Source organism: Lithobates pipiens, unplaced genomic scaffold (genome assembly GCF_037356315.1).
Source record: "Lithobates pipiens isolate NorthernLeopardFrog02 unplaced genomic scaffold, aLitPip1_a1.2 Scaffold_18, whole genome shotgun sequence".
In the NCBI taxonomy this organism is placed as follows: domain Eukaryota; kingdom Metazoa; phylum Chordata; class Amphibia; order Anura; family Ranidae; genus Lithobates; species Lithobates pipiens.
In genome coordinates this window covers 270,350,974-270,377,737 of record NW_027507758.1, presented here as the reverse complement: position 1 = coordinate 270,377,737, position 26,764 = coordinate 270,350,974, and the positions used below count along the sequence as shown (strand labels likewise).

Genomic DNA, 26,764 nt, shown 5'->3' with positions numbered 1-26,764 from the left:
ACCGGCTATAGTAGGCTCAGACAAAGCAATCAAAGCATATTTTATAGGTACAAGGAAGCCTGGGTGGGTTTTGTTTAACCTTGGCCCTTAAGCCCCCCCCCCCCCCCACTAGCAAGACTTTGGTCACACCCACGTTTTGCACAGCGTACCCTCCAGTGTCCCTCATTTTGAAATTCAACATTTGAAAAGCCTAAAAGTTTAGCGCTGAGCAGTTGTGGGGTATACCAATATGGCCTTCGCCACCTTCCTACTGCTGGTGTCCATCTTCCTTCAAAATGTAACCTCCAAACAGCATCGCAGATGTCAGTATACTATATTTATTTATATACACTCACTTTATTGCTAAAAGGTGTAGTAAGATGTCTCCTGCCATCTTCTGAATGCAGACGATATGTCAGATTAGCAAACCTGGTAGCAGTGGAACTAGGGTTTCCACCTCATCCCTTTAAACCCAAACACATATGAATTACACAGGTTCTGAGGCTAATTTAATGCAGATAAGGCACCAAGTGAGTTTAATTACTGCCTTAATCAGCCACAGAACCTGTGTAATTCATATGTGTTCGGGTTTAAAGGGATGAGGTGACAACCCTAGGTGGAACACATAGGCAGCTGACGGGACGTCACTTCCGTTCTATTATCTGACTGGTTCGCTATTCTGATAGAACAGCAGCTTCAAAGGCTAGAGCCTCCAGACGTTAATGTTTCGCTGTTTACATTATTATTATTTTTTTTTAATTAAATCTGTCTCTTCAAATTTGGAGAAGGTTAGCAGTCTCACTACCCATGCATCATTACTAAAGCTTAGTCCTGAGTGTGTGTCACTCTACAGAAGTATCTCCTCCCTCACAGGAAGTGACTGCTGCCTGGGCAACCAGCACTGTGTCCTAGGCTGCTGCAACACACACCAACATTGGAGCTGCTGCTGCTGTCTGCTGGTAGTATACTGCTCCTCATAACCAAAAAAGGACATCTCCTTTTAGCCAGGGAATTAGGAAATGTAATTCTGTTTTCACCTGAACAGCACTGCACACATATTGAAATCTACTACTTTTACCAATATAAACAGCTCGAGAGGATTACATTGTAATATGTAACATGAACAGCAGAGGGCAGCATTACCACAGCAAACCTACAGAGAAGGGGCTGACATAGAAAATATGTCTGTGAAGTGGAAAGCATTAGCTGTATTAGGTATGTGATTATTGTGATTATGTATTTATTAGGTTTTTACAAAGTGTTTTCATTGCTTACAGAGAATGGATTCTCCTACGTTCACCGTGGAAGCCCAGTATATTAAGAATCTGCAGCAACAAGTCTATTTCCTTGAAATGGAGACCAGCTTTCTATATCCTTTTCTGTTCAGTTGATGGAGTTATGTTAGCAGGGGCAGACTGACCATTCAGCCACTCGGGCACTGCCACTCAGGGGCCCCATGGGTTGTCAGCCCACCCCTGTATGTAAGGTAAAAGGGCAGCCAAAGTAAACCGGTCATGAGAGAAATGCAAGAGCTGCAATGTTGGTCTACTTATAAAAAAATGATAGTTGCCTGACTTTGTTTTAACCACTGTATATTTCTGAAAGCAGAGGCCCTGGAAACTAAAATGTTGGCGGTTGCAATTTTTTTTTTTTGCAGGATATTTATGCAGCCATTTGTCAAACACAAATTTTCACAATTTTTTATTTATTTATCACAGGTACTCTATAGCCTTTCACCGGTATCTGTGCAGATACTAAGCATTTGCATGTGTACTTGTACGCGTGCAAATACGCCGATACCTTTTTCATGCGGTGGACTCAAATTGCACTGCAAAGAATAGCATACGATTTGAAATGGAACGCGGTTCGATTCTTATCAAAATCACATAAGGTTTTACCCCACTACTTGCCATAGTGACTTCACGCTGATACAGTGCGGAAAACCGCATGTGATTTAGACAGGAATTGTACTGCATTCCTGTTCAAGTCTTATGCGATTCTTTGCTGTGCAATCACACAATACAAAAAATAAAAATAAATAATAGGTATTGTGAGTACTTGATCCCTAGCAGTGTTAATTTCGTTGACTAAAATATTTTTGTCTACTAAAATACGTCTAAAACTAAAATGGCATTTTATTCAAGACTATGACTAAAACTAAATTGAAATTAGACGTCAAAATGAACACCGCACTACCACATACCAATATGTAGGGGACATTTACTAAGCTGCTGAAACAAAAAGGTTTTTATTATTTTTTCCCCCTTAATATTTAGGGGATTATTTACTAAAGGAAAATCCACTTTGCACTGCAAGTGCACTTGGAAGTAAAGTCGCTGTAGATCTGAGGGGGACATGCAAGGAAAATAAAAAACAGCATTTTAGCTTGCACATGATTGGATAATAAAATCAGCAGTGCTTCCCCTCATTTCAGATCTACCCCTTAGATTTAGAGTGACTGCACTTCCAAGTGCACTTACAGTGCAAAGTGGATTTGCCTTTCGTAAATAACCCCCTTAATGTTGGTAATATTTTCAGATAATATGTGTAATGGCATTACAGGCAATGTAGAGCTTTTTTTTTTATATTTTCAAGTTGTACTTCTGCTTGTGATAAAACAATATTTTTGTTTGTTTATGAAACTTGGTTTTATTTCTAAAGATGTTATATATCACAACGGCTAAATCTGTGTCTGTAGTGCATGTTTAAATCTTAAAACCATAAATAATAAACATGTTATCAGATTTTTACTCCAGGAGAATATAATGTTTGTAAATTCTAAAGAAGTAATGTATTAAAATATAACTAAACCCATTCGATTTTAGTCGACTAAAACGTACTGGCGATTTTAGTTGTCTAAAATGCACTCGTGATTTTAGTCAACTAAAATGTACTGGCGATTTTAGTCGACAAAAATGTACTAGCGATCAACTAAAATACAGCTATAACTAAAACAATTCAGATGACTAAAATATGACTAAAACTAAAATGCCATTTTAGTCAAAAGACTAAAATACGACTAAAATTAAAATGGTATTTTAGTCAAAAGACTAAAATACGACTAAAACTAAAATGGCATTTTAGTCAAAAGACTATAACTTATGCCGTGTACACACGACCGTTTTTCCCGTCGGAATAAACTCCGAAGGTTTTTCCGACGAAGTTCCACTGAAACTGATTTGCGTACACGCGATCACACCAAAGTCTGATCGTCAAGAACGCGGTGCCGTAAGCACATACGACGGGACTAGAAAAAGGAAGTTCAGTAGCCAATAGCTGCTGTCTCGTACTTTCTTCAGAGCATGCGTTGTTTTTGGTCCGTCGGAACAGGATACAGACGAGTGGTTTTCTTGATAGGAATTGGTTCCGTCGGAAATATTTAGAACATGTTCTATTTCTAGGTTCATCAGAATTTTTATAAAAAAAAAGTCAGATGAGGCATACACACGGTCAGAATATACGATGAAAAGCTTCCGTCTGACTTTTTCTGTCAGACATTCCACTCGTGTGTACGCGGCATAAGACTAAATCGAAAGTTGATGTCAAAATGAACACTGATCCCTAGTACTTTATAGAGCATTGTCAATTTACGCAGCACTTTACATTTATATTGTACATTCAGTCTCTTCCCTTAAGGAGCTTACAATCGAAGGTCTTTAACTCACATTCATACATACACATACTAGGACCAGTTTAGACAGGAGCAAATTATCCTGCCAGTATATCTCTGGAGTGTGGAAGAAAGCTCAGGCAGGCACAGGAAGAACATGCAAACATGGCATTCGAACCGACAACCTTAGTGCTACTAGGCAGAAGTGCTAACCACTCATACTAATACTCCGTTTTTTTGATACAATATAAAAGATGATGTTGCATCAAGTAAATAGATACCATACGTGTCAAGACTTGAAGTTGGTGATAAACTATAGTAACTTTTTCATGGGTGACACTTTAAAAGCCGTTATACCATGAATTATGTGCCGAGAATTATTGCTTTCACTCTGACATTCGCAGCACTATCTCATATGTGGTGCCATCGCTGTTTACGTACACCTACTGGACCTGCACATGCGTGTGCATTTGTGCATGAGCAGGGGGACAGGGGTGAGTCTATTTTTAATTTGTATTATTATGTGAACTGCACAAGCACAGCACAGCACAGTGTAGATTTTTGGCATGATTTTGTGCTGGTACAAAGTTACTCCTGTGTGCATCCCAGTTATAGATGGCAAAAGACCTCCAAGCCAGAAGCACTCAGGATGCTTTACAAGGTGTATAGCTGAGCACAATTATGTCCTATACACACGGCCGGACTTTCCGGATTTTTTCAGAAGGATTTTGGCTCGAACTTGTCTAGCATACACACGGTCGCACAGGGTTGTTGGAAAATCCGATCGTTCTGAAGACGGTGATGTAGAACATGTACGACGGGACTATAAACAGGCCAGTAGCCAATAGCTTTCGCCTCATACTTTATTCTGAGCATGCGTGGCACTTTGTCCGTTGGAATTGTCTACACACAATCAGAATTTAAACAATCGGATTTTGTTGTCGGAAAATTTTAGATCCAGCTCTCAAACTTTGTGTGTCGGAAATTCCAATGGAAAAAGTCAGATGGAGCCTACACACGATCAGATTTTGCGACAACACTATCCGATCGCACATTTTCCTGTCGGAAAGTCCAACCGTGTGTACAGGGCATTACACATTTTGGCAAAAGCTCCTGGGGTCCCTAAAATGTTTGTGAGGTTTAGTTCTGTGAATTCTGAGTATCTCTTTAGAGATTTGGTGGTAGTATTATGATTTTTATTATTGCAATTACTTCTGAATAAAACTGTAGTACTGAAATGTTCTATTATTTATACATCAGTACAAATCCCCTTTAGGGAGACCCAAAACACACAACATACTTTTCCTACCCAATCACAGTACAAGGTAAATAGTAGGGAGCATGAGGCGGAAAACAGATGGGACATGGGTTTACCATAAAGCTGGTTGGTATTACAGTGCATCAAGGTGTTGAGCACTCTGGAATGACCTAAAGGGGATCAGAGACAATGTGCATGAATCTGGAGGTCTCAGCTAAGCACTGCAAGCAGGATTTCCCTAATTTTTACCTCTCACAGTTATGTTTTAAACAGGCTAAACAGACATGACTGTTGAGGCAGACTTTGCTGGTTTTATGGGAATGACAGACACTCCAGGGACATGCAGTGAGGGGAGGCAGCCATGAACATAAAAAAAAAATAAAAAATGATCATAGCTTGGCGACTTGGGGTCACCTATGGTTCCGGAAATACAGGGCTCCTTATGCAGCCTGTCAGAAGCTACATACAGAGTGGCCAGTTTAAATACAACCTGGCACACTTCTTGTCAGATGGACTGAGCTCAATGGACAGCTTGGAGCCTTGGACCAATGGTAAAGTATCATTGGTTCAAACTGTCCAATAAAAATGCTGCAGTGGAGGCTGTCCTCTCACTGCAGTGTCATAGAGGGGGGCATGTGTCTAAAAGAAAAATGCTCCCTTCCAGCCCAGCCCTATTAACTATAAGGAAAAACGGGTTTATGGGTGTAAGGTTTACCCATAATCCCATGTTTTTCTCACGCAGTTAAGAGGGAGAATGAGATTCTGCTGCTGCTGAAAAGGTACTGTTATATTCAATCTAAATCATATATTATTATGCTATATGTTATAAAAATGTATTATTTATCTATTTACTGTGAAATTACTGGTTGGAATTTATAACTTTAAACTACAGTAATTTGTCCGTTAAGCCACCTGCTTGAATCATAAAAATCATACTGTTTTTGCTAGAAAATTACTCAAAACCCCCCAAACATTATATATATATATTGTTTTAGCAGACACCCTAGGGAATAAAAGGGTGGTCGTTGCAACTTTTATGTTACACAGTATTTGCACAGCAATTTTTCAAATGCGTTTTTTTTTGGAAAGAAACTGTTCCTTTCTTCTTCCATAAGTGTTCACCATTGGGTGGTCCGAACTTGCATACTTAGACCCAAAAGGTAACAGTCATATCTTAATAATTCAGCTGAGCCAGCAACTTCATGGAAGCATGAAAAAAGGAAAAATAGAGAAACCATATCGATCTTTGCTTTTATAAATTATATATTATTAGTAGTGGTGTACTAGATAATTTTTTTTGTACTAGAATTAGGAAATAGATTGGTCAAGTAACATAGTATTAGAGACCTTTTTCTTAACTCCAGATTTTCACTCGTGAGCAGACTAAAAAGGCCAAAGAGCTTTCACCACAACTCACCATGGAGGCAGAGCACCTGTTCAGGAAATTGTTGGTAATAAACTATTCTTTTTACTATAGTTTTAGTAAATATACAGCAATGCTTCTAGGGTGCATACAATATGTAAATGAACAATACTTGTAAAATAAACTAAATAATTAATCATTTTATATTATAGATTGTAATTCTAGTTTAGATGGCCCTATGTACCTACATCCAAAAATGTATATAAAATAAGATGCATAAAATAATCATCTGAAATTATTGCATCAGTATCACATTAATGGCCTCCAATATGGCCCTGTCCCATGACAAATACATGCAATCATTTACAAATAAAACATAGCATTGTATGATTTTTCTTATACATCTTATTTTAAGAACTTATCATGATACGGTATATAATAAACATAGATTTTACTAGCATATTCTTATTTAAATACTTTGTACCATGAAAGTCCCACTATAAAATTATATATACACACACACAGTGGGGCAATAAACTATTTAGTCAGCCATAAATTGTGCAAATTATCCCACTTAAAAAGATGAGAGAGGCCTGCAATTGTCATCATAGGTATACCTCAACTATGAGAGACAAAATCTGGAAACAAATCCAGACAATCACTATACATGTGCATTCATTTTCGTCCAAATGCATTTTCGTCCTAATTTCAGGTATTTTCGTTATCGTTTTGACAAACGATAACGAAAGCACAGAGTCCGAAATACGAAAGATCCGACATAAATAAATGCTTTATTTTCGTTTTTGTTTTGACACAGTTCGATACAGATAGGAGATTTAATGTGACTCTAACAATAACAATCTGTGTTTATTGAACTTGTACTCTAACAATAACAATCTGTGTTTATTGAACTTGTACTCTAACAATAACAATTTGTGTTTATTGAAATTGTATCATAACAGTCCATTCATTCACGCAACACGACGTCCAGCACGACTTTGGGAGGCGACTTGGACAAGACTTGAGTATGAATCACAGCGCGACTTACAAAACTACTTTAATGTAAAAAAAAACGGCATGGGTTCTCCTTCAAGAGCATACCAGGCCCTTCGGGTCTGGTATGGATATTAAGGGGAACCCTGCGCCAAAAAAAATGGTGTGGGGGTCCCCCCAAAATCCATACCAGGCCCTTCAGGTCTGACATGGATTTTAAGGGGAACCTCGCACCAAAAAAAAATGGCGTAGGGCCCCCCTCAAAATCCATACCAGACCATTATCCAAGCACGCAATCTGGCAGGCCGCAGGAAAAGGGGGGGGGATGAGAGAGCACTCCCTCTCCTGAACTGTACCAGACCACATGCCCTCAACATTGGGAGGGTGCTTTGAGGTAGCCCCTCAAAGCACCTTGTCCCCATGTTGATGAGGACAAGGGCCTCATCCCCACAACCCTGGCCAGTGGTTGTGGGGGTCTGCGGGCGGGGGGCTTATTGGAATCTGGAAGCCCCCTTTAACAAGGGGACCCCCATATCCCGGCCTCCCCCCTGTGTGAAATGGTAAGGGGGTACAAAAGTACCCCTACCATTTCACCAAAAAAGGGACAAAGTGTTAAAAATGACAGGAGACGGTCTTTGACAATTCCTTTATTAAAGTCTTCTTTCATCTTCTTTCTCCCTTCTTCTTTTCTTCATCCTTCGGTTTCTTCCTCCATCTTCTTCTTCCTCCGATCCTCTTCTTCCTCCGATCCGCTTCTTCTTGGTCCGGTGTTCTTCTCAGGCATCTTCCTCCACAGCATCTCTTCTTGGTTCACGGGCCGCTCCGCTCAATGGGAGGCTACCGCTGTGTGACGCTTCTCTTCTTCTGACAGTTCTTTTATAACGGAGGGTGGGGCCACCCAGTGACTCCGCCCCCCCCTGACGCATGGAACCTGATGCATGTGATTGTCTGTATTTGTTTCCACTTTTTGTTTCTCATATTTGAGGTATACCTATGATGACGATTACAGGCCTCTCTCATCGTTTTAAGTGGGAGGACTTGCACAATTGGTGGCTGACTAAATACTTTTTTGCCGCACTGTATATAGTTTTTTTTTTCCATATAACTGATCATTTAATTTGCTTTATTTTAGATTTTGATTTGATGAATGGATATTCTATTTTTAAAATGATCTGTAAGCAAACATATTGTACATCTTTTTTGTTTTCTGTACTATGGGGATCTCACAACTCTATGCAGCCTTCTGCAATAGAACCAGAGTTAAAAGCAGATCTTGAACTATCCCATACAAACAATGCCCATCCCAACTAAAGTGGTAAAAGATGTGCCTTAACTTGTGTAATTTGCCAGGGGGTTTAGGAGTGTGAAGTTCAGCGAGAAATGGACTGCACATTAATCTTCCTGTTGACTTGAGTTTATGTGACTAATCTCTCAAGGTTTGTATGGTAGGGTGACTGGCAACAGAGGAAGCCAAGAGAAGCAGCACATCTAAACACATCTTTGACAATTTATTATTACAATATATCATGTCACACGCTCAGGGTGTCTAAGGCTGCTTTTGTAATAGTACAAGTCCAGAAATCATCAAAGCAGCCATTTAACCCTGCTCATTACTCTGCAGTGGCAATATGAATGGACTCATTCTCCTTTATATGTGACAAACTTGCTTTTTTGGATCAATTGTACAGTGCCTGATTTATTTACTTTGCACCATTTCTGCAAATGATAATAGCTTTCTAAGTATCGCACCATATATTTCTGTAGGAAATAGGATTCATAAAGCATAACAATTGATATTACAGCCACATATTTAACAAGCCTGTAGTTTGAGTTACAAACATACCTGGCAATTGTTCAGATAAAACATTACAATAAAACTAACCCCTGACCGATTCTGTTTTGCATTTCCATCTGAGGGCAGACAGATTTGTTCAGAAATTTTACAGCTTGATTTGCAGGCAAAGGGAGTCACACAATTAGGAAAAAATATTGTACCACTCTCGGTAAATAGTGAAGAGTTCGATTTCTGTTAATCCTTTTCAAGTAATGTTTGATAATTCCAGACAAGTATCTAACAATTTAAATGTCTTGCTCTGAGTTTCTGGTATGTTTTAGAAAATTGATAAAACAAGCAGGATTGCTACCCAATTCTAATGTGTTTGGTTTTAACACACTGCCTTCTTCATACAACTCTTAGTAGGCCTGAATGTTCAGTGTAAGTAGGATTACTGCCCCCCCTTGATTTCACCCCTCTGAGATCAGCAGCACTGCAATCCGTCTGTCCGCTTAAGCCAGGGTGTTAGGTGTAATCCTGGACTCTGACCTCTCTTTTCAACTGCATATCCAATCAGTATCCAAATGTTGCTACCTTTAACACTACAGCATTTCTAAAATTCACCTCTCTTAACAAATTACTCCACTAAGCTTCTATTTCACTCCTCCAATATCTCTCACATACACTATTGCAACACCCTTATTTTGGGCCTACCGTTACACAATCTAGCACCCTTTCAGTCCATCATGAATGCTGCTGCCAATTCCTCCACTGGCCTCCACTCGTCCAACACATAGAATTCAAAATACTAACCACAACATAGAAAGCCATCCACAACTGTTACAAAGTTGCATCACCAGCCTCATCTCAAAATATCACCCACAATGTCCTCTTCATTCTGTCCAAGACCTCCTGTTCTCTAGCTCTTTCATTACTTCTTCCCATGCTTGTCTCTGAGATTTCTTCAGAGCATCCTCCTTTCTTTCTCCCCAGTCTACCTAACTATCTCATACGCTGTCCTCCTTCAGGCAATGCTTGAAAACTTATCTCCTTAGGAAAGCCTGTCCCACTTCTACCTACTTTCTCCAGCCATAGCGTGTAAGGGCTGTCCTGTCCTTACCCCCTTGTCACTGGAAAACACAGGAAGCTGGTAAATTAAATATATATATGATTTGTGGTAGTATAACACAAGTTTCATCTCATTTACTGAGCTTGATAAAAATTCACTTTCACAAGTGAACAGGCCTTTTCCTTTAGTACATGATCGCCAGTGAGTAGAAGTTTGAAAAATAGATTGGTACCGTATAGAGCTGCATGATTAATTATTAAAAAAAATTCAACCCCCTCACAATCTTAATACAACATTTCCTTGGTTCAGTGCAGAGAGGTCTCTGCTCACAACTGACAGCTGTCCAAAAAAAAAAAAAAAAACAGGCAGCCTGCCAAGTTTATCACAACATTGTCAGCACTGGGAGATAACTATAAACAAAGTATCATTTAGTTCTTTTAGATCAAAGAAATTAACTTAGGTCTGTAAATGAGATCAGTTTAACCACTTAAAGACACACGAGCGGAATGTCCGACAGAAAAAGTCAGAGGGGAGCTTTTCATCGTATATTCCGATCATGTGTATGCCCCATCTGACTTTTTACGCTGAAAATTCTGACGGGCCTAGATGGACATGTTCTATATTTTACCAAAAATGACGTATACTCTGAAGCACGTACGAGACGGAAGCTATTGGCTACTGGCTATTGAACTTTTGTTTTCTAGTCCTGTCGTACGTGTTGTACATCACTGCATTCTTGATGGTCGGACTTTGGTGTGACCATGTGTATGCAAGACAGCTTGAGCGGAATTCCGTCGGAAAAACCTCCAGAGTTTATTCCGACGGGAAAACCAGTCGTGTGTACAGGTTATAAGACTTTTTGTGACACTTGTTGCTTACAAGTTACAGTCAGTATTTTTTTGCTAGAAAATGACTTGGAACCCCCAAACATTATTTATATATATATATATATATATATATATATATATATATATATATATATTCTTATCAAAGACCCTAGAGAATAAAATGGCGGTTGTTGCAATATTTTATATCACACTGTATTTACGCAGCGGTCTTTAACCACTTGCTTACTGGGCACTTAAACCCCCCTCAGTCCCAGACCAATTTTCAGCTTTCAGCGCTGATGCACTTTGAATGACAATTGCGCGGGGATACAACACTGTACCCAAATGAAATTTTTATCATTTTTTTCCCGCAAATAGAGCTTTCTTTTGGTGGTATTTAATTACAGCTCAGAGTTTTATTTTTTGCTAAACAAACCAAAAAAGATGCAAAAAAAAAAATCATGTTTTAATAGTTTGTTATAAAATTTTGCAAACGGGTCATTTTTCTCCTTCATTGAAGTGCGCTGATGAGGCGGCACTGATAGGCTGCACTGGTGGGCACTGATAGGCTGCACTGGTGGGCACTGATAGGCATAGTTAAGGCGGCACTAATAGGCACAGATAAGGCGGCACCGATGGGCACAGATAAGGCGGCACTGATGGGCAAAGATGGGCACAGATAAGATGGCACGGATGGGTGGCACGGATGGGTGGCATGGATGGGCACTGATAGGTACCACTGATAGATGGGACTGATGGGCACTGATAGGTGGCACTGATAGGTGGCTCTGATAGGTGGCACTGCTGGGCACTGATGGGCGGCACTGCTGGGCACTGATGGGCGGCACTGCTGGGCACTGATGGGCGGCACTGGGGTGCAGCACCTTTGAGGCAGATTGTGGGCACTGCTGGGTGGCACTGTGGGTGGCACTGCTGGGTGGCACTGTGGGCAGTGCTGGGTGGCACTGTGGGCACTGCTGGGTGGCACTGACGGGGGCACTTACTTTTAATAAGTGGGGCACTGCAGGGGGCAGGTGGGCACTGGCAGGGGGCAGGTGGTCGCTAGCAGGGCTGGCCGTGATCGGCTTTTTTTTTTCTCCTCGCGCTGTCAGCGCGAGGAGGAATAATGGCCGATTACCGGCTCCGTTATATCACATGATCAGCTGTCATTGGCTGACAGCTGATCACGTGATAAGGGGTTGGGATCGACCCCTTGCACGGATCGGTGATCAGGCGAGTTTCATGGACTCGCCGATCACAGAGCGCACGTAGTCCCGGAAAAGGAGATCCGCGCTGTAGCCGTCAATTGACTATAGCGCGGATCTCAAGTGGTTAAAAAGCAATTTTTTGGGGAAAATACACTTTAATGAATTTAAAAAACGAAACAGTAATGTTAGCCCAATTTTTTGTATAATGTGAAAGATGATGTTACGCTGCGAGAATCGTGATCTTTATTCTAAGAAAAAAACAATTCTCGTTTTAGCCAGAATTGTGCAGCTCTAGTACCGTATGTAAACCTAATCTCAAATGTTGTAGCTACAGCAGCAGGCAAATTGGAAGTCCACTGTCTATTTCAGGCTCCTCAATGTACTAAGAATAACATGTACCTGATTTTCCTGGAACAGAGATCTGCAGTTACATTTTTTATCAGCAGCCTGTGATGTCAAATACTGCAAAAAATATCAGGACATTACTAAGTAAAGTGACAGTGGTAAGATCAGGGAACACTATAAAATTTATAAGGGGGATTGTAATCAATTGAACAGAAGGATAGATGGGTGATAGTTCCGATTTTAAAGGTAGTTTACATTTTAAAGGTATGTGCAGTTTAGGACAGGGAAGATGGTTTTTCTGAAAAACAAGTGGTAATGTTACCTTTTTTCTTAGGACCTTCGATCAGAGGGTGAAGGCTTGAAGCTTGAAGTGAAACGTAAAGATGCAAATTTACTAATGCTGCAGCGTGATCTAGAACATGTGAAAAAGCAAATCAGAGAAGCTGAAGGTAACTAACTCTATAAGTACATTACATTTACTTAGAAGATGCCCGTCCATTAAAGGCTTTCAGGACACCGGCGCATGGATTCCAATTCAGGGGGGCTGTTTTTTTGAAGCACTGATTAGAGCCAGAGGCTCTAATAGGCTTCAATATAGGGTGGGCTGGGATCGCAGAGAGTGCGCTCCGAGCCCTCCCAGGTGTGTTACAACAGCAATAGACTATAGTGCTCTCCGTTTGATACAAAAGTATTTAACGAAGATAAAGGTTTGCACTTACATAAATGACACTGTACCTCAGTGCAAGGTGATAGGCAAAGCAGTAAAAACATTCCACGATGAATCAACAATAAGACATGGGTGACAGCACGCTAGTCGTGTGGTTCCATACTCATTAAGTCCCAGGGGGCAGGACTACATCAGAGGTGACTGTGCTGGGTCGACAACTCCTGGTGCTAAACAATCTCGTAAGGAAGGAGCTTTTTTATATATGAATGATGGTCTCTGCGGTAAGCAAGGGCCCAGTACCTTATCCTGTTTTAGAATGGACCAATTATTAAGAACTATCTTTTCAAACGTTTTGTGCTGGACATTATAGTTTAATATCATCTCAAAGATTGAGACCTCAGTGCTGATTTCTCTAGTTTGATTAGAGACCAATTTATGTCTGTCCATAGTACGTACTCTCTCTATTTCACTATCCAAGATGGGTTTTTCATACCCTTTTTGTTGGAACCTAGATAAAAGAACCTGGGATTGTGATACAAAATCTTCCTCACGAGTGCGATTCCGCCTAAGACTGATGAATTGACCTCTGGGGATGTTGCACAACCATGACCTATGGTGACAACTCCCAAGGGGTATATAGGAATTCTGGTCTGTCTGCTTGAAGTAATTGCACAGGCGGAAGAGATCACCATCTTTAAAAATCTCAAGATCAATAAAGACCATATGTTCTGTGCTTATATTCCAAGTGAGCTGTATATTCTTGGTATTATTATTTATTATTACACTCTAATCTTCGTAATAAGTCCACTTTCAACCCTTTGAACACAGATCACAAATATTTGGAAGTGTTTAAAAACATGGTGTTTAATGATCTGGATAGGATGAGGATAAGGAAAGTGGTTGATCCCCAATATATCAGGGAGGGTATAGAGTCACTAGAGGAGTGGAAGGAGATTATCATATGCCCTGCTGCTAAGGGAGGCGGCTTGGTTATTTTGGACAAAACATATTATCGAGCAGAGATGAGCCGGCTATTGAGTGACCGTGACACTTATACAATTTTGACTAAGGATCCTATGTTGGATTATAAGGATGAATTACATATGTTAGTTGAGGAAGGCAAGGCCAGGGGTGTTCTAACTAAGAAGGAGGCTACCTATTTGGACCCCATGTTTTGTAGGACTCCCATAATATACTGTCTACCGAAGATCCATAAGGATAGTGTCAATCCACCAGGTAGACCTATCGTAAAAGGAATTGACTCTATCTCTTTGAGAGTAGGACAGTATATTGACTCTTTCCTTCAGCCATTAGTCCTTAAGACAGATGCATTCCTCAAAGATACAAAATATATTATAAAGGTTCTTGAATCGGTTCATTGTACATCTTTCACCATCCTTGTCACTGCCAATGTCAGCTCATTGTATACTGTTATTGGGCATGAGGACGCATTGTCATCAGTAGAATGGGCTTTATCCACCTCTGACCTCCCAAGGAAACACAAAGAGTTCCTTCTAAAGGGCCTAAGTTTCTGTTTATCTAGAAACTATTTGTGGTATGATCATCAGTTCTACCTGCAGACAAGAAGGGTCGTGATAGGAGCCCGTTTTGCTCCCAGTGTGACCAATTTGTTTATGGCCCACTGGGAGGAAGGGCCTGTCTTTAAAAATCTCCCCCCTCAACTTGCCTGCTATAGGAGGTTTATTGATGATCTTATCCTTATTTGGGAGGGAGATGGATCTAGTCTGGATAGTTTTATCCAAACAATGAATAATAATACCAATAAAATACAGCTCACTTGGAATATAAGCACAGAACGTATTGTCTTTCTTGATCTTGAGATTTTTAAAGATGGTGATCTCTTCCACCTGTGCAATTACTTCAAGCCGACAGACCGGAATTTCTATATACCCCTTGGGAGTTGTCACCATAGGTCATGGTTGTGCAACATCCCCAGAGGTCACTTCATCAGGCTTAGGCGGAATTGCACACGTGAACAAGATTTTGTATCATAATCTCAGGTTCTTTCATCTAGGTTCCAACAAAAAGGGTATGAAAAACCCATCTTGGATAGTGAAATAGAGAGAGTACGTACTATGGACAGATAGAAATTGGTCTCTAATCAAACTAGAGAAATCAGCATTGAGGTCTCAAACTTTTGAGATGGTATTAAACTATAATGTCCAGCAGAAAAAGTTTGAGAAGATAGTTATTAATAATTGGTCCATTCTAAAACAGGATAAGGTACTGGGCCCTCTCTCACTGCAGCGACCATCATTCATATATAAAAAAACTCCTTCCTTACGAGATCGTTTAGCCAGGAGTTGTCGACCCACCGACTCAGTCGGAAAGTCAGTTATTTTCCTTCCTCTCTGGATTTTATGCCTGCGAGTGGTGTACTGCCTGTAAGCATTCTAAATGTAACATCAAGAAGTGGAAAGAATTTCTGTCTTCAGTAACAAATAAAAAATACAAGATTCAACAACGAATTACGTGTGCAACCGTTGGTGTTGTTTACATGCTCAAATGTGAATGTGGCCTACAATATATCGGTAGGACCTCTAGGCCTCTCCATGTCAATTGGGGGAGCATGTAAACAACACCAAGAAAGGATTAAAAACACATAATATTTCTCTGCATTTTAAATTGGTCCATAATCAGAACCCTAGGGGTCTGAGGTTCTGGGGCATTGGAGAGGAGGTAATTTCATACGCCAACACAGCCATAGGGAATCTCATTGGATACATGAGACCAAAGTTTTATTACCAGCAGGCTTGAACGTTGATTTATTATGTTAAATACGTATATGTATATCAGATTATAAGGATCAACGAAGACGCGTGTTAACATAATATCATAACGGTTGATTATTATTATTTATATTTTATTAATATTTTTATTATATTTAGTAGTATTCATTTTTTATTAGTGTGTATCATAGTGTCAGTTTTAAAACGCGATTCTAATGCACTGCCTCTCGCTATCGGTTTTGATAACTATGTGAGAGGTATCGTATGCCTTTGTTCTGCTAGGATGGACATAGTAACACACACCAGTCTTACCTTGAAAGGTATTTCCGCCATGGACCATTTTGTTTACATCTGACTCAAAAGTATTTGGTCATTTCCATGCTGTTCCTGGGAGTTAGTAGGGTTTCCATGGTTATTTTATGTGCAATACCTCTAATGGCCTGAGGTGTCTGCGCACGATATATAAAGTGGGTGCCTCGCATAATTCCATCAACGCTGATGAAGTCCCGACCCCTGGGATTTAACGTGTACATAACCACGTGACTAGTGTGATGTCACCCTCGTCTTATCGTTGATCCTTGTGGAATGCTTTTACTGCTTTGCCTATCACCTTGCACTGAGGTACAGTGCCATTTATGTAAGTGCAAACCTTTTTATCTTCATTAAATACTTTTGTATCAGATGGAGAGCACTATATTCTATTGCTTTTATGTTATGTACGTGTGAACCGAAGCCTATGATTGGGATACAAGGGATATCATAGACATTGCATGCAATCATCTCCAGCGTCCATCATATCCAGCGGCCCAGCTATCTTCCCCTTGTGAGCGAACGTCTTGCACGACCTGTCTGATTTACTCACTGGTCTACACCATGAGGTGAGCGGCTAGGATTACTCGGGGGTCTACGCTGTGAGGTGAGTGGCTAGGATTACTGCTGGTGGAGGTCATCACAGGATCACTTTGTGTATCATCCATAGGAGAACTTATTCGGACACTTGTTGGTGTTTTTGAATATGAACATTATGGACTCTTTCATTATTTAATATTGAAGTTTTATTGATTGCGTCGTTGTATGTTTATGCGCTTCACTGCTTTTTTATTATACTGCTATTTGGGATTTGATAATTTTTTAAAAAAAAAAAGCTTTTGGGATTTGATAATTCTCAGTGTCCAGCTGCTGTTGTTAGGATTAAATCATTTTTGCACTGATTGATTTGTTTTTTATGTATTACCTCAGCGAATCAATATTTGCTGTTGTAACACCGATCCTCCTCCCGGCAAATCAGGAAGTCGGTTTTGACACCGGTCACCCAATTGGCCGACACCCAGGAGAAGAGATCATCAGCCCTGCTCGGTGCTTCCATGTCCCACCCCCCGCTGTCTTCCCCTCTCTGAGCAATGCAGGGAGGGGGGCCGTGATTCCCCACTGAGAGAAGATGGTAACCGATACAACTCGCAGAAACACACACCCTCCACCACATATACTAGTGCAGGAGAGTGGACTGTACAACCAACCTAAACTAGGGCTTATATTCGTGGTAGTGCTTATATTGCAGCCCTCCCCAAAAATCACAGTAGGTCTTATTATCGGGGTAGGTCTTATTTTTGGGGAAACACAGTAGCAAAGAAGCACAAACTATTTCCAACATTTAGATTAAAAATAAAGGTCACTGGTGCATGCACCTGCAACCATCTTTATTTTTTTCCCTCTAGCTTCTATCTAAATTAATACTATCAATGGTAGTAACAGATAGTTATAAACAAATGTGTTTTGCGTTGTCTTTGTAGCTTCTTATTCTAAAGAAAAAAAGATGTTGATTGAGGAGATTGTTCAGTTGAAGAAGACAAAGGAGCTCACAAACAGACAGATCGCACAGAAGGAGATGGACATAATGCATAGCAAACAAGAGTTTGAACGGGAGAGTCTCAGCTTAGCCAACACTAATCAGAAAGTGCACATTCTTCAGGCACAGGTATACAGAAACAGCGTTTACAGGTTTATAGTAAACATGTGGTCCTAGAGTCTTATTTGTTTTAAAGGGAAAGTTGGTATATTTTTATTGAGTGCGTGTTTTAATGTGGTTCTATTCCCTGCATTAAAGTGGATGTAAACCCGAAAAAACATTTTTTTTTATGTCATAATGTAGCATATAAGATTTCCTATCATTTGAGCCCAGTCTTGCCACAAAGATTTAATCCAGCTCTGAGCAATCCTCTTTTATTGTGCCCTTGCTGTGATTGACAGGTGATTTGCACTAGCTTAAGATAGACATTATTTTTTAATTCCCTCCCACTCCTTTCTTCTGCTGCTCTGCAAGGATTGGCTGTTCCACACCTCAGCATGATTTGGCATGCTGAAGTCATGTGGGGACTTTTCTGGGTTTTGACTGGATGTTAGTGATCATAGCAGAAATTCAGTGTAAGAAATACACAGGAGAAAATGCATGTTGATTGTTAAGGGGAGTGTAGAGGTGGGCGGGGAGTCTACTGACATCACGACTCCACCCACTGAGCCCTGGAAAACAGACCCACCCACAAAATCTACAGTTTTTTGGGTCTCATAGCAGACAGAGGGGAGACATTTGACAGATAACCAATATTGCAGTAGTTTAGAAAGGATGAGAGTGGGTTTACATCCACTTTAAGGTAAAAAATGTCCCAGTAAATGTATGGCACCCATAGAAAAGTAGGAGCAGAGAGTGCTGGGATTTGCACAACCCGGTTTTGCCCATTCTGGTTCATGGCTAGCTGAGGGGGCACACATAGCAGCACAGAGCAGGTAAGTATAATATCTTTTTTTTTTTTTTTTTTATAAAACTTTACACTTTTCAGTTGTTCTTCACTCAGTTCTGCAAAATGTAAAGTCTTCACTCACCTGTCCAAGGATCCAGCATCGTCCTCCTCCCATTTAGTTCTTCACCAGTCTTTGGATCCCCCCGGCACTGGCATGTTAGCAGTGGGCAGCCAGCTGGGACTCCTTGCGGCTTTACAATCCGCGGCACATGCATGAACCGCACTGGGCTTTGTGATTGGCCCTGCAGCCCTCTGGGACCTGTGACAAGTCCCAGAAGGCTGCAGGCAAGGGGGGGGACTAGACTACACGTGTCCGAATTCAGCCTTCTAGGTCATTTCATGTGGCCCTTGTTCCTCTTCTGCAGCTGCGGCACCCCCTTCATCTTCAACCCCCCTTGTCCCAGCAGTCAGCAGCAGAGGGGAGGATAGAACTCCTTCACCAGATCCTTTGCTTCCTCATGTAGCCACGGAGAGGCTTATCTCTGTCCCCGTGTCAGCAGCAGAGAAGAGGAAAGAAGGACTCCTACAGATTCTGCACCTCTCTGTGCAGCCACAGCTCCCCCTTGTCTCTGCCTCCCCTGAGCTCAGCATTCAGCAAACTGGCAGCTGGCTCCAGCACTTTTATGGTCCTCCTCCAGATCCTGCACTTTCTGCTTCCCAGCTTCTTTCCTGCAGCAGCACATGGTAAGGAGGGTGCACTGTGGTGTAAGAAAGAGTGGAAGACTCTTGTCTTCTGATGGTGGGGGGGGCTCTTGACATCTGATGTAAGGGCAGGTGGGGTGCTCTGGACTTCTGCTGCTTATAATTATTATGAGAATAACACAATTCTATTCCAAATGAAAAAGGAGGGGCTCACACCACTGGTATCATCCACAAGAAACTTTATTGGATACTGCTCAGATAGAACACCATGGCAGAATCCATAACAAGGACTTGTTTAATGGACCTTTATATCATTTCATGCCAAATGACAGTGCCACTACCCCCTGTGTGAGATCACCATGGCAAAACTATGTTCCATTTAAACAGTCTGCAATAAAGTTTCTTGTGGAGGATACCGGCGGTGTGTGACCCTTCTTTTTAGACTTGCATCATCTGTTACAGGAGTGTGAGTGGGCTCTGTACTGGTCTGCATCCACCCTTCACAGCTTATGTCTTAAGTTATTACTAAAACTAGTAATAATTGAATGCAGAGTCAATCATTTATTATAATAAAAAATAGATACATTTTATACAGTATAGTCTTACAGACTCAACCAGCACTTTGAGGGCAACCATAATGCTAATGCGGCCAATGATGACATTTAATTTGACACTCTTGGCCTAGATCAAAGAGGGCCAGATTTGATGAAGTAAACTTGCGTGAGGGCCGACCATTTTGTCTGACATTCTTTGAACCATTAAAATTAAATGCAAATTAACTTAAACACTGAATTCTCTTGCCTTTGTGGCTGTGTGTGGTGAAGAGTCTAAGGATGAGCTTGGGCGTGTTATTTGGATATACCATATTTATCGGCGTATAACAAGCACCTTCACTTTAACCACTTCCCGACCGGCTCACGCCAATGTACGTCGGCAGAATGGCACGGGCAGGCATACTGGCATACAGGTACATCCAGTTTTAAATGCCACCCTGCCATCGCGAGCACGCTGCCAGCAGCGCGCTCGTGTGCTGGTCGGGGACCCTCGTGAGTACCCGCGATTGTCTCACGGGACAGCTGAACGAGGAGATGCCGTTGTAAACAGCATCTCCCCGTTCTGCCTAGCAACAAGTGACGCCGATCTCTGCTCCATGTGATTGGAGCAGAGATCAGTGTTCACTAAAACAAAGCCCAGCCCCCCACAGTTAGTAACACACCACTAGGAAAACTTAACCCCTACACTGCCACCCACTGGTTAACCCCTTCACTGCCAGTGTCATTTACACAGGAATCACTGCATTTGTATAGCAGTGATTGCTGTATAAATGACAATGGTCCCAAAAATGTGTCAAAAATGTCCGATGTGTCCGCCATAATGTCGCAGTAACAATAAAAATCGCTGATCGCCGCTATTACTAGTAAAAAAATTTTTTTTAAATAAAAATGCCATAAAACTATCCCCTATTTTGTAAACACTATAACTTTTGCGCAAACCAATCAATAATCGCTTATTGCGATTTTTTTTTTACCAAAAATATGTATAAGAATACGTATTGGCCTAAACTGAGGGAAAAAATGTTTTTTATATATTTTTGGGGGATATTTATTATAACAAAAAGTTTTATTCAAAATTGTCTCTATATTTTTGTTTATAGCGCAAAAAATAAAAATGCAGGGGTGATCAAATACCACCAAAGGAAAGCTCTATTTGTGGGAAAAAAAGGACGTCAATTTTGTTTGGGAGCCACGTCGCATGACCGCGCAATTGTCAGTTAAAGCGATGCAGTGCTGAATCGCAAAAAGTGGTCTGGTCTTAAGCCAGCAAAATGGTCCGGGGCTTAAGTGGTTAAAAGGGAAGTTTCAGGAAGAAATCAATTTTAAATAAAGGTCAGTGCCCATGAATGCAGCCTAATCAATGCCCATCTGCAGCCTCGCCATTGACATGAATGCAGCCTCGCCATTGACATGAATGCAGCCTTACCATTGTCATGAATGTAGTCTCACCATTTCCATGAATGCAGCCTCACCATTGCCATGAATGCAGCCTCACCATTGCCATGAATGCAGCCTTTGAATGCAGCCTCACCATTGCCATGAATGCAGCCTCACCATTGCCATCAGTGCAGCCTGATCCATACCCATCTGCAGCCTTGGAGGGGACGGGTGAGGGGGGGGGGGCGGGATGAGTGCCAACAGATTACATACAGGGAAATCTCCTGTTTACTCGGTGGCCTCTTTAATTCAAAGTCCTGCATCCCATGATAGACGGAACAGTCATCCAATGCCAGCCCAGGAGACGGAACTTCCCATTACAGTGGCCACCAAATAAACAGGAGATTCTACTGTATGTAATCTGACAGTGCTCGTCCCACCCCCTCTCTGTCCCCGCCGAGGCTGCCAGAACAATAAATACAGTAATTCAGATTTTGTGGCCCTCCGGGATTCATTAGGGGCCACAAAAGATATATAGTTACAAATTACCAGTGGGGCCTCATGAAACCAGACCACGGGCCGGACTTTGGACATGCCTGGCCTAGATGATCCAAGCAGAAGTGGGAGTGCTTGTCAAAACTATGTTCCTGTCCCCCCCCAGCCCCCCCAAAAAATAATATGCCAAAACTTGAAGAGTAGGGGCAGAAGAGGAGGAAGACCAGAACTTCCCCTTTTGGTTGAAAATGTGCTGTAAATTTGGACTCGAGCTAGCTAATTACACAGTTGAAATACAAAATTATCAGAAAAAAGCATTTGTAAAATTTCTCCAGCCTGTGCAGGGATTTAGAGCTTGTGTACATAGGCTCGGTGTATTGACCTTCCTTCTCCCAATCCTACTGTACAGGGCATTACAAAATTGCGATATCAAGACTATTTTAGGTTGCATTTAAAATATATTTATTTTTAATGGATGCGAAACTGTATTACATTCTGTTTTTTTATGTCTGCCCTCAGTGTAGCACTCACAGACTTTTGAATTTATTTTCATTTTTCATGATCTTGGATATAATGTACAGTTGTGCTCATAAGTTTACATACCCTGGCAGAATTTAAACTTATGAGCACAACTGTATGTTTTCTTGTTAATTAGAAATATTTGAAGATTAGCCACTAAGGAGAACTCTCAGTGGCTCGGTTCAATTGTGCTGTGTGCCTCTTACAACTATTGACATAGGATATCAGTTGCACAAGGAGTGCATTATTTTCAGTCAGCTGCATGTAAAGCCATTGTGAAGCACTGCAAGGCATGAAGCCTTTTCCTCATCACAAATATAACCACCCACTTGTACAGACAGTATATAATTTCAAATAATACATAATCAAAATATCTTTGAAACCTTAACATGTACTGATTATTTACAATGAGCTGATTTCTTCATGTTTACCTAAGAAGAAAAAAGGAAAAACAGTAAAATTACTATATATTCTCTTTAACTACTTGTTGCACAAGACTTCCCTGTATGTGCTTGAGTTGCAGTGGTTATACTAGGATGATGCCTGCAGCTACAGGCATCATCCTAGTATTTTTTATCCTTTTTGACCGGCCTTAATCGTTTTTGTAAAAGTGATCCTAGCTGGTAATTGGAATGTCCATGATCCATCCCTAACTGGAAGCGATGAGTATTTTGTCATTTTCGGCTTCATTTTTGGGTTTACTGGCTGGTTATCGGCCACTGAAGCAGCTAATCAGACCTATCTGTGTCTGGTCGGCTGCTTTGGAGGCCAAATGAAAAATCTGGGGTCTAATACACCCCAGATCTCTTCATAAAGAAGACTGGTCACAGACCATGCTTTTACAAGGGATGATGTCCATCCCTTGTGATAGCAATACCTTTGATAAAAAAAATTAGACAGTGTAAAAAAATAAAAATAAATATCAAAATAATAAGAAAAAATATAATATAAAGTAAGCCAAAGGCAAATGCATATATAAGTCTATGTTATCGGTGTTCCCACCACACGTGAGGTATCACCACAAACATTATAGCGAGAGCAATAATTCTGGCAACAGACCTCTGTAACTCTAAACTGGTAACATGTAAAGGCTTATAAAGTTTTGCATCTGGAGATTTTTAGGTACCATAGTTTGTCACCATTCCATAAGCATGTGACATGTTAAAGCATGACATGTTAGGTATCTCTTTACTCAATATAACAACATCTTTTATATTTTACCAAACAATTGGGTATTATATTATGTTTTTGTGCATTAACATTCATTAACCACTTACGGACCGCCCGCTGTCGTTATACATCAGTACATTGAAGAGGAAATCATTGTTATGGCAGCACTAGCTACCATAACCCCACTTAGCGGGCGGTCTGCTTTCAGGTAAAAGGGGTTTATGCGACGGATTCACCGCAAGGTCACTTTTATCGGCAGCGCCTCCCCTCGCGCTCCGGTGCCCTCCGCCTCTTACCGGAGCCACCGGCAGAGGAGGGGATCATGTCCGTTCCTGTGTGTGGTATAGAGCTGAGTGAGGGAAAGATGGTCCCCACCAATCTCTATACCATTGCAGGGCAAAATGTCACTTCCACCCATAGCTCTTAAAGAGACATTTTTTTTTTTAATTGCATTTTAGTGTAAATATGAGATCTGCTGTCTTTTTGACCCCAGCTCTCATATTTAAGAGGTCCTGTCATGCTTTTTTTCTATTACAAGGGATGTTTTCATTCCCTGTAATAGGAATAAAAGTGGCATTTTTTTTTTTTTGAACAGTGTGAAAATAAAAAATAAAAGGTCAAATAAATAAGAAGAAAATGCAAAAATGTAAACGCACCCCGCCCCACCGAGCAGGCGTGCAGAGGCGAATGCATAGGTGAGCAGCACCCGCATATGAAAACGATGTTCAGACCACACACGTGAGGTATCTTCGCAATCGTTAGAGTGAGAGGAATAATTATAGCACTAAACCTTCTTTGTAACTCAAAACAGGCAACCTGTAGTATTTTTTAAACATACTGATTCGCACACAACTTAGACTTAGTACTTAGGCACTAAAATACAACAACCTCTCCAGAGATATGAGTCCTAGCTTAGTACACAGAAGTAGCTTATTAATTTTATCATTTAATATCCCAAAAGTGGGCAGTGCATAAAAGATATACAAAGAAAAAGGAGTTACTAAAAAAATTCAAAAAATACAGAAAGAAACACAATCGGCAATTTGCTATGAAAATAAAAAGGGATAAAAACAGAAATAAGCTTTACTGAAATCTAGCCCCTTTGTAGAAGCGTACTGGAACATGTGGAAACTCCCCAGTTTCGAACTGGCTTCGCGGAAGAACGATGTCCATATCTCAGGCTACCCAATTTATTGAAATATGGATGTGGGCTGAACTTTAGCCTTTGGCAAATCAACCCTGGGGGTCTTCCTGTCTCAACCCACAGGATGTTTTGTGTTCTGAAATTACCAGAGTCAAATTGGCCCAGAACGCCGCTGATTGCTGGGTCATGGATTGGATTTCCGATACCAGTGCATCAGTCTGATTACGATAATACCATTCACTGCCTGCCTGCCACAATCAGACGCCATATAACGATTTTATGTGGTTCTCTAGGATTCCACACATGCTAAAAATACAGAGCTACATGTACATGTAACCCATCATGTGTACGATCAAAATGAATTCTTTTTATCTCTCTGCCACTAATATTTTAGCTTTTATGAGTGATAAAATAGGTTCCTTAGATCTGTTGATATTAATCAAAGTTTGCAGACTGGCCGGGGGCCTTGCGAATGCCCCCTGTGGATCCATGTAGCCAAGATGACTAGCAGTTTTCTTTGAGGCCTCAGGAAGGTGGCAATCTATGTTTACTCTAATGGGAACTTTTATTGCCATCTAGGCGTCACTTCGATCCTAGAAACTGTCTCTGTCCTTTTCAAATGCTAATGAAAGAACATATGTGCATGACCGATATTGAATACTATATTTTTAATAACCCGGAATTAAACTACATCTACAATTACACTACTTCTATAGATCACATCACCTCTCGCTAAAGGCAAAACTATCCTATGCTTACATTTTCGTTACAGGTACGCTTGGCTATTTTTAAAATGCTAGTCTTGCAAGAATGGGCAAATATTAAAACGGCCTTGTACATGCATGATGCCTGACTCATTTAAGTCTATAGAGGCAATAATGCTGGGTCCATTTAATGGTACATTTGTATATTCATGATTTTGAACAAATAAAAATAAATATTGAAATCCATAAAAAAGTGAAAAACTGATTGTTGTGAAGAAATCACACTTGAGAAATCCATAAATTTAGCTCCTATGAAAGTCATACAAATGGCAATTTCCAACAAATTCATCCACTTTCAACTAGCTACCATCTTTTAGTCCCAAAAAGAAGCAAAAGGATCACTGCAACCTACTGATGACAGGTGCCTTGTTGAAAGTGGTTGACTTTGCCTGAAAATTGCTGTGTATAAGGCCAGGCATAGTGATTTTGACAGGCACCCATTCCCACTTCCAGTCACTTCCCACTTCTGGACAAGAGTCAACAAACCACCGGATGTTCATTCGTCACTTGCCCCCGTCCAAAGATTTCTGGGACATGCACGGCTCATTGTGGATTGCTCATATGTAGTGGGTAGCCTGCTGTGAATCTACATGAAAATATAGCTGGCTGTCCACAGTAACCATGCTGATGCCAGGGATCTGAACTGAATCTGTATTTTTAATATTTTTTTTAAAAGGTTGAATAACCACTTTAAGGTTACAAGTACATGTAAATATTCACCAGTTCTTGAAACTTGGAAAATTTCTGGTGTCAATGTCCTGTTGAGCGTGTCCCCCTTTTTTCTTTTTTTTTTCTTCTTTTTTTTTTGAATAGCTAAAGCAAAGATTGGAAAATCAGAAAGAGATGGAAAACCAGCTGTCACAGAAGAGAATTGAGTTGTTGAAGGTGAATTCAGCCAGGCATGAAATGGAGGATAAACTGCTTAAACACACAGCAACAACCCAGAACCAACTGACACTTGATTTAAGGTACAAAACTCTGTCTCCATCATACAGGTATTCTGTGTTAACATTGTACATACTGTTTATTGCAGAGACACATTTTCACATGGGTCACCAAGATACACACAAACTAAAATCGAATTAAGATCATTTAAATTGTGTAATATTATGTGAACATTATTAATTTAATGGAAAATAAACAAAATGACCAACTCAGAAGAAGGAATGGCATATTTGTATTTAAAAAATGAAAAATGTAGGTAGACAAATAAGTCATGGGGGCTTATTTATGTCATATTCAATGCTTTATAAATATGCATTGGTTTTGACAACTAGGCTTCAATGACCTCTGAGCATAAAGGGGTTAAATACAGCAGGTATTAGCACCTAAATCTGCTTTTATGTCATCAATTTCATGTAACCTTCTGCAGTGCAATATTCAGACTGAGAAAGGGCAGAGCATCAGTGTTAGTCAGTAAGGTTCTATTGCATTGCGCACTGTTGTCAGTCTAAGCCCTTG

At 40.6% G+C, this 26,764-nt stretch overlaps 1 protein-coding gene across 1 annotated transcript in view; it reads left to right on the top strand.

Annotated features, from left to right (window-relative positions):
- The first annotated feature begins 880 nt into the window (after positions 1-880).
- The window catches only part of LOC143987855 (uncharacterized), a 77,642-nt gene continuing 51,758 nt past the window's right edge, over positions 881-26,764 (top strand). Inside the window, exons 1-6 of the mRNA XM_077486952.1 lie at positions 881-938; positions 1,257-1,348; positions 6,220-6,298; positions 12,761-12,875; positions 17,634-17,818; positions 26,117-26,271. Coding sequence (XP_077343078.1) covers positions 1,260-1,348; positions 6,220-6,298; positions 12,761-12,875; positions 17,634-17,818; positions 26,117-26,271 — 623 coding nt within the window. The 5' untranslated portion in view covers positions 881-938; positions 1,257-1,259. The remainder of the gene's footprint in view (positions 939-1,256; positions 1,349-6,219; positions 6,299-12,760; positions 12,876-17,633; positions 17,819-26,116; positions 26,272-26,764) is intronic.